At 41.9% G+C, this 9170-nt stretch overlaps 1 protein-coding gene across 1 annotated transcript; it reads right to left on the minus strand.

The window, feature by feature from the left end:
• Positions 1-1558: 1558 nt before the first annotated feature.
• On the minus strand, positions 1559-8303 carry LOC124013575 (sodium-coupled monocarboxylate transporter 1-like). The gene is made up of 15 exons (XM_046327893.1): positions 7953-8303; positions 7334-7399; positions 7136-7187; positions 6946-7013; positions 6617-6771; positions 6312-6452; positions 4478-4607; positions 3889-3977; positions 3495-3604; positions 3257-3324; positions 3076-3162; positions 2746-2960; positions 2468-2571; positions 2257-2345; positions 1559-2162 (listed from the first exon to the last, which is right to left on the minus strand). Exons 1-15 carry the CDS (start codon positions 8301-8303, stop codon positions 2040-2042), a joined length of 1848 nt encoding a protein of 615 aa, XP_046183849.1. The 3' UTR covers positions 1559-2039.
• Between the last annotated feature and the right edge of the window lie 867 nt (positions 8304-9170).

Raw genomic sequence — 9170 nt, forward strand, 5'->3', positions numbered from 1 at the left:
GTGCTTTTAAAGTAACAGGGTTGACGTAACAAGTTTGAAGTTTTCATCTGAAATCTTCCATAAATCCCTTTATCTGCCATAAATCGCCTTTCGACAGGGAATTTGAACTTGTGAGCAACAGGAAGGGGGATTCGAAGGCAAGCTTCACAAATATATTTAATGTTTTAAAAAGATGTCTAACCTAAATATGGGTTGACATGCTATGCTCGATGTGCTTTGATTGAATGACACGAGAAGTCCTAGAGTACCCTCTTCCTTTTGTCTTCTCTCACCTATTCTTTCTGAAGTTGCTCCTTTTCAGCCTAAGCCTTAATGAGCTTGCCTCCTTTCTTTTTGGCAGACTTGAACCAAATCAACAATTCAACTTGATGAATATAAATGTGATCATAGACACATTTCCAAGCTACTGTATATGCTTGCAATTTGTGGGCATTGGAAAAGTGAGTAAAAGTAAAGAACATATCTGAAGACTAAACTCGGGTCGCTTGGGAGAAATTGAAACATGTTATATTAAATTTAGCTAGCTAGGCTAATATCTACTAGATCAAATATTTCTCATGAATCTAATGTCGAGAGAGATATGCTATTAAAAACAAAGTTAACTTTGCATCCTTGGGTAGCTTACAAGGAAAGAACATAGAGAATAGAAAGTTAGGAGATATAGTATTTAGTTGTAGCAAGATAAGGCTGAAAGAACCAAAACAGACTTGCAGCATGCTTCCAGGAAAAGGAAGCTGATTTGCAGTCACTTGCTCACCTTGAGTCCTAGCTAGCTAGCTAACTGGTAATCTAACTTACTCTGGCTAGTAACAACTGGCTACTTATGCAACTAGCTACTTGGTTTGTAAGTAACCAGAATATGCATGTTCTAACTGGTTAGCTTGCTATATAGGTAATGAAATAACTCATGTTATTGTTTTTGGGGGTCCAGTGTCGTCCAGGTTTGGCCGGTGTAGGCAGTCATTGTAAATAAGAATTTGTACTTAACTGACTTGCCTAGTTAAATAAAGGTTAAATAAATAAAATACTATTCAAAAGAACAAGGCCAAATCTACATTGGAGTTGCTTACCAAGAAGACAGTGAATGTTCCTGAGTGTGTTACAGTTTTGACTTAAATCTGCTTGAAAATATGTGGCAAGACTTGAAAATGTAAAATGGTTGTCTAGCAATGATCAAGAACCAATTTGACAGAGCTTGAAGAATTGTAAAATATTGGCAAATATTGTACAATCCAGATGTGCAAATCTCTTAGAGACTTACCCTGAAAGAAACACAGCTCTAATCACTACCAAAGGTGATTCTAAAATGTATTGACTCAGAGGTGTGAAAACATATGTAAATGAGATATTTCTGTATTTCATTTTCAATCAATTTGCTAACTCTTCTAAAAACAAGTTTTCACTTTGTCATATTATTGTGTGTAGATGGGTGTCACGAGAATTTTCAATCCCAATGATAACTAACAATCAATAGCTCTGACCAATCCCCGAGATCTGTAGGACCATGGGTTTAATAATAATTAGTCAAAGACTCAGCTTATGCAAAAAGATAGTACAGTTTATTCACGAGAACATTCTAAAGTCCATTATACAAACACAGTCTTTACACACACAAACAAGTTCAAATCTTAAACTATGCCTTGCTCAGACAGTCTGTGTTTTTCCACTACACAGATACATTGTTTCTTTAATCTGCGACATGTTTCATCATTTTCTGCAAGCCTAACAGTTTCTCCCCTCCACGGGTGGAGACAGAATGTCCTGTAAGGAACACAGTGGTACAGCTTGTCTGTTGATAGCTCCTCTTCTCATTTTTTTCCCACTTGCACCCTGCTTACATACTAAAAAGGAACAAAAGGTCATTGTTCTAATTCTGACTAAAACTACACACATCATCAGATTATAGTTTTATGATTCTAATAAATCTCATACAATTATATGGTTTCAGGGTGGAATATTCTAATCATTACCTTTAAGCATATAATGGGTGACAATATTTTTTCAATTACAACTGTTAAAGTCATGGTTTTATCAGTATGTCATGTAGGAAGACTGCTCTTTGTGGAAACCAACTCGTGGACATTGCAGAAGCCGGGGTTATTGTTTCCCAATTGGTTCTCTCTGTTTTTTGTGAGGTCCAGCTTTCCGGCTCGTCTCATGGCCTAGGTATGGATGACAGCTAAATGAATACAGGAAAGTGGTTGAAAGAGAGAGAACGTCTTGGAGGTTATTTATTGAAACACTCAAATCACTTACCCTTTCTTTAAAGAGCTTGTAAAAGCAAAATAACATTGTATCTTCTTTCATCAAAGTCACAGTTGGTTCCAAATTCAACTTCATACCCCCTGGAAAGAGACACATTTTAGTTTAAAAGAAAATAAATGTTAATTAGACACAACATGTAATATGGTAAGAAGAAGAAGCAGAAGAAGAAGAAGAAGCAACACTACCATTTGGGGAAGAGTACCTGAAAGAAGACTGACCACCAGTCCAACAGCCAGTGTTGTAAGTGTCCCAATAGGACTGAAGTAGAGATAGGACAGGGAGTACCAGTTATCAGCCAGGAAGGGTCTGCAGAGGAGGCAAACATCCAACAGTTATAACGTTGCATATATTGTTTAAAGCTGATGCAGTTCGCTATTCTAATATGACAAAATGATTCCCGTTCGACAGTACATTTCTAACTGAATATTTGTCTTAACTGTGCCCATGTCAATATACTTGTTACTGAAGCCCACCAAGTACCTCTCTGCTGTATTTTGCTGTAGTACTGTGGTGTATAGGCTTGGTTCTGTTGGGGATGCGGTCCAGTTGAACGCATCGGCTGCGGTTGTGAAGTTACAGCCATGTGTGGTCAGACCCAGAGGCCTGCTCTGCTCTGGTAGAGGAGGGTAAAACTGGGCCCCTATCCCCACCCACAGAGACATAACCAGCCCAGAGAGAAGACCAGCCAAGCCCCCCTGCAGCACAGAACACACAGAAATAACACATCAACACTTCAACATAAACATTCAGAGAGGTTAGCTAACGGTTAGTTGCTTATAATCCTGCTTTTGTTAAAGAGACTGTACTGACGGTGGCATTGGCGTATGGACAGAGGATCCCCAGCGAGAAGAGACCCAGTAAAGGCCCTCCGATGATCCCAAAGATATTGACAGCTGCCTACAGGAGCAGACAGAGACATATTTTAGAGTTGCGAACCTCAAGACAACATATTTTATGTAGAACGACATACTCCTTTTGTTGTGGCGCATACCTGCAGCAGACTTCCCATGAGTGAGGCTATGCCAGCCATTCCAATACAGAGAGCCCCATACAGAAAGCCTAGAATGGAGCATAAGGATAGCAGTTAAAATCGTGATCAGTCATGGTTTATTCATTTCTAACATCAGCAAGAATATATCAATAAGAAGATGAATATATCATCAAACATGAATATAGCTCTCTGAGTTCTGTGGTGAATGCAAAGACACCAATTGATATTATTCACTCACTGAGGCCTTTAGAGGTCCAGGACAGGTGTTTCTCTGTCATGTGAGTGTACGGCTTGACCAGGTCTTCAATAGTCACGGCAGCCAGAGCATTGACACTGGACGATACCGTACTGTGGACGAGAGAGAGCAAATATAATGCCATTATTTACCTAGAAATATAACAGTGTGTGTGAGTGCTATGGAAATAGTCATCTTTGTGTCCCACCATAGGCTGCGAGAGTAAGTATTTAGTCATCGTCGTGATATTATAAACCATTAGTTTATTGCATACAGTACAAATAGTAACAAAAGGGTCCTTCATCTAGTGTGCATATAACATAATGTAACATACTAACATAATCAAATGTAAGATCAAGTTTGACATACAGTATAAGTACTAGATGGGAATAGTAACCTTAGGGTCCCACTGTAGGCTGCAGCCACAAACAATCCTGGCAGTCCAGGGTAGTCTCTCAGGATGTCCATCACCATATATGGCATCAGCTGTACAGAGAAAGAGGGCGTGGTCAGAAGTCAGTGTCTATCTGAGTGGTACCACTGGGTTTGGGTTATTTGAAATATTTTCCTGTGAACAATCTGGATGTGTGTGGTCGATGCGGGAGAAAAAAAAACAATTGTTTAAAGTGGTTACACTTAGTGGCGGGGAATGATATCAGTTTGAACAAATATTTTAGAAAATATATCTCCGTAAAGTGACAGTCTGGCAGAATAGTAATGTTGACTGTGCCTGGTATTTATGTAGGTTAGCGTTTTTCATCATGAATCTTGTTCTGGAGGCAGCTTTGGAGAGGGTTCGCTAACAACCACAGCCACAAAATCTGTCATAAAATCTCAACCCTAACATTCACCTTAACATTAACCTAACCCTAACCTGGCCCATCTATCAGAAATCGCTCAGTTCTGCCTCCAGGACAAGACTCATCCCAATAAACGTCAACCTGCGGTCCTTATTAAAGTGTTATTTCCTGGTTTGTGTCCTCAACCTGATCTGGAGCAGACACCATGCCTGCTGTCCAGGGGTCACAGTGCTTGTAGACGGAGTACAAACACAGCCCCGCAAACACAGAACACAGCATGATGATCCACAATCCTAATAGGTTAATGTAGAGAGACCTGGGAAGAGAATACAGAGAGAGAGAGAGAATAGTGACAGAAAGAGGTGATAGAGAGAGAAAGGAGAGAGCGAAAGAGAGAGAGAGAGAACAGGGAGGGGGAGAGCCAGAGTTTGTGTTATCAGAAGGACAAGCAGATGACACTTACCCATCGTTTATCAGTGTAATGTTGGCGGCCAACTATCTGAAAAAGGGTTTATCTAATGTTCCTTTGTTAGATCTGTCGCTCATCTTGCTCTGGCTACTATTAGTTGTTGATCTTGTTGTTGTTGATGTGCATAACTGAGGGAGAGAGAGCCTACCTTTTCAGGGTTGCTTGATCAATAAGACTGTTGGGTCCCAAATGTAAGAGGACTCCCATGGTGTTTACATATTTTCAGAAATCCTTTCAGGTGTATTTTGTGGTTTTTGGCCAATGCGTTCTAGCTAACAATTGTGTTGTTGCAACTTCCTGTAAACACCAGTGGTGTAAAGTACTTAAGTGAAAATACTTTAAATTACTACTTAAAAGTAGTTTTTTTGGGTATCAGTACTTTACTATTTATATTTTTGGACTAGTTTTACTTTTACTTCACTACATTCCTAAAGAAAGAATGTACTTTTTATACCATACATTTTCCCTGACACGCAAAAGTACTCGTTACATTTGGAATGCTTAGCAGGGCAGAAAAATGGTCCAATTCACATCCCTGGTCATCCCTACTGCCTCTGATCTGGCGGACTCACTAAACACAAATTATTTTTTGGGGAAATGATGTGTGTTGGAGTGTGCCCCTAGCTATCCCTAAATTTAAAAAAAATAAAAATAGAATTGCACCATCTGGTTTACTTTTGATACTTAAGTATATTTAAAACCAAATACTTTTAGAATTTTACTCAAATGGCCTGTTTGGATAAAGCCCTACTGCAGCTCTGCTTTGCTATAGCGCACCGGTCTGTCTAGAGTCTTGGACGAGACAGATGTTTTTATTCGATTCTTTTTACTGCAGTGGCTATTAATGGTCAAAACGCTCACCCACTCTATATTATTATTTTTTCAACTTTAAAATCCCAAATTGGTAGTTACAGTCTTGTCCCATCGCTGCAACTCCCTTACGGACTCGGGAGAGGCGAAGGTCGACAGCCATGCGTCCTCCGAAAACACGGCTTCTTTACACACTGCTTGCTTATCCGGAAGTCAGCCTCAATGTGTCAGCGGAAACACTGTCCAGCTGGTCACCTAAGTCAGCTTGTAGGCACCCGGCCAGCCACAAGGAGTTGCTAGAGTGCGATGGGACAAGGAAATCCCGGCTGGAAAAACCCTCCCCTAACATGGATGACACTGGGCAAATTGTGGGCCGCCTCATAAGTCTCACAGCCTGGGACACAGCGTGGGATCGAACCCAGGTCTGTAGTGACACCTCAAGCCAGCCGCAATGTGTCAGCGGACCGCTGCACCACTCGGGAGGCACCACTCTATATTTCTATAGAATTTTCACAAATGCCTTAGTATACATGATTCCCAAACATTCTAAGAATTTATGAACGGTGCTCGCTTGCCAGATAATATTTTTAAAGTGTCATGTTCTTCTTGAGAGTGTAGAGGAACACATTTTAATAAGATTTCATGTTGCTAAAGTGCAGTCAGTTCCACTATTAACACTGGGGCAAACAGGAAAAAGATCTTCATGCTCCAGTCTATCCTTCCAGGAAGATGATGACTTACATTTTGGCGTGAGTCATGGATTTGCAAGAGATGTATCTCTGCACCTGGGCTTGGTTGATCCCATAGATACTGGTCCAGACAAACGTGCCTCCAAATGTGATGGTCCAGAAGGTGTACCTCCTCAGTGGACTAGCATCAAAGCTATAAAGGAGAGACAGAGACAGAGACAGAGGGGAGAGAGAGAGAGAGAGAGATTCAGTACGCCCTTTGCAATGTCTTGTATTTTGTGCCAACATACTGTACAAAGTCCAGGTGCAGACACTTCTGCTCTTTTACATCTATAATCTACATGACAATCTACACACTCCCAGAAGTTGAGTCGTCCTCCGAGCTCAGCGTGGTTGAGGATGTTGGAGACTCCTCCCTGCAGGACCACGGCTCTGATGATGACAGACAGGAAGCCTGCCACCATGATGCCCACCTGGAACACGTCCGTCCACACCACCGCCTTCAGACCGCCCTGTCACAATACACACCACAGCCGTGTTACATACATGGTTTAAAGGTCACCACAAAGGTCACCACAGTGCCACACAAATCATGTCTCAATCTAACCTCCATCTGTATTTCCCTTACATCAGGGGATAAATGGGGTTTATAGCATTAGTTATTGACATCACTGCCTGTCCAGTACCATAGCGCAGTAAAAGGTGCAAACCACTCCCGTTGAAATGACAGCACCCCAGAGATCCATCCCAGTCACTGGAGAGAGGAGGAAAAAGAGAGAGAGGGGACGTCATTTAGCAGAGGAGTGGTTTCAAGTGCACTCAATGCCGATGGGGCATGAAATGAAATGCTTTCAAGACTTTTAGAGACGACTGCACCTTGGTTTAATGCCAGAGCTGGAGCATAAATGACTATTCCCGTGTAGAGCATCTGGGAGACAGAGAGACATACCATGTGGCTCTTATACTCTTATACTCTACTCTTATACTCTTTATATACTGTAGCACAAGGTTTGTTCTCATGTTCATGTAATTCATGATATGAGGGGTGAGAGAGTGTTGTGATAAGGAACTCACAGTCTGAACAATGAACATCACTGTCCCCAACAGGCGGGTGGCTCTGTTGAACCGTATCTCCAGATACTGCAGAATGATGACCATGAGGAGAAAAAAAAGAAATAGGACACCTTTCTGTTACATTTCCCATGGACAGGACAGTGACATGAATTCATGTGTGAAGCCCAAAAGACAAAGCAAAGAGTACAGTCAGTAAGAGGATGAGATGACAAGACTGTGCCAGGATTGTTTCGGTCAGCTAATGAAGATTAAACACTGACTCATATTTTAGCTGTTTGAATCATAATCCTTATCTAATCATCAGCCTCTCAACCAGACTAAGGAATGGACATGTGCAGCGATATTAAGTAACAGAACCGTGACAACTATGATTACTATACCTGAAACAGCAGAAAGATTACACAATTAGGTCAGTATTTTATTTCTTGAATAGATTGCATTTGTCTTTTGGTCACTTTGAACAATACTTTGTGACCCCCAAGATATTTATTTCAGGGATTTAGAATTGCTTAGAATTTGCATTGAAATTAGTCTGGATAATCTCTACCAAACATGTTATACTATTTCTGTTGAATAGAATAGAACACAAATCAACTCAACGGGGTGGATCGGTTCTAACCTCATAGGTACTTGTGATGCCCAGCCTGTAGAAGACAGGGAGGAAGACCTCTGAGCTGACCACCACCACCAGCACATAGGAGAGGCTGAAGAGGCAGTAGCTTGCCCCGTATCGGTACACCTCGGCTGGGGTGGCCAGCACTGTGATAGCCGACATGAAGCTGGCAGTCAGGGACAGAGCCACAGGTACGGCTGTCATACTCTGGCCACCCATCAGAAACTCTCTGGAGCTGCTCTGGCCCCTTCCGACGTTGGCATAGTACACCCCGATGGCTGCAGACACCAGCAGCATCAGAGCAAAGACAGCATAGTCCGCAGCGACAAAGGATCCAATCACTGGAGAGAATGCCATTGTAGCCTTCTGATTGTGAGGTATAGGTGACTGTACTCACTGGAAGATTGTCCTACTCCACAATTTGTAGTCCCTTGTGGTTTCTGTTATTGGAATGCAATGAACAGCAGATAATTCATATTTCTCTATGAAATCTATGATGGCTCACAGTAGGCTGCTGTGTTTTCAGATAAAGTGGTGTCCTTATCACAGACAGGATATGAGTTGAAACAGGATAGCAGTGAGCTATGAAGTCACTGTGCCCGTTTGTTTCTCAAAGACATTACTAGCAGGTAGCAGTGAGCACACCTCTCCACAAAATCAAGAGCTGGGATTGTTCTGTTGGCTGAACCAATAAGTATCCCTGTCATCAGCCCTACCCCCTGGATGGCTGGTACAGACTGACACACACAGAGGCATGCGTACACACACACACAAGCATGCACACACACTTCTGGAAAAAAAAACAGAGAAAATATACTAACATATCTTTATACTAACATGTCCAGTCCAGTATAATGTGTCTAGTGTCCAGTATGTCATGTCCACTAGTTAGTACATGTATGGACCACAGGAGGTTGGTGGCACCATAATTGGGGAGGACGGGCTTGTGTTAATAGCTGGAGCAGCATAGGTGGAATGGTAGCAATACATCCATGTGTTCGATGCCATTCCATTTGCTCTGTACCGCCCATCATTATGAGCCGTCCTCCCCTCAGCAGCCGCCTCTGGTATGGACACTGTATGGACACTGACTGAGCTGCCATTGAGAAACAAAAGTATCCAGGAAGTAATCCTTGAAGTTGTTGCAAAACTACGCCCCCTTCTGTGTCTTCTCACCACGTGGAAAAGCAAAACGTTCCCATGATGCTTCATCCAATATGGCTG

The sequence above is a fragment of the Oncorhynchus gorbuscha genome, linkage group LG25, assembly GCF_021184085.1.
Source record: "Oncorhynchus gorbuscha isolate QuinsamMale2020 ecotype Even-year linkage group LG25, OgorEven_v1.0, whole genome shotgun sequence".
Classification (NCBI taxonomy): domain Eukaryota; kingdom Metazoa; phylum Chordata; class Actinopteri; order Salmoniformes; family Salmonidae; genus Oncorhynchus; species Oncorhynchus gorbuscha.

Excerpts from the sequence above, each read along its gene's own strand:
- LOC124013575 (XM_046327893.1), bottom strand. The coding sequence starts at position 8,303 with ATGGCATTCTCTCCAGTGATTGGATCCTTTGTCGCTGCGGACTATGCT. Across the intron at positions 7,400-7,952 it reads GCATCACAAGTACCTATGAG|TATCTGGAGATACGGTTCAA; the intron begins GTTAGAACCGAT and ends ATCATTCTGCAG. Across the intron at positions 2,346-2,467 it reads GGTGGTCAGTCTTCTTTCAG|GGGGTATGAAGTTGAATTTG; the intron begins GTACTCTTCCCC and ends GTCTCTTTCCAG.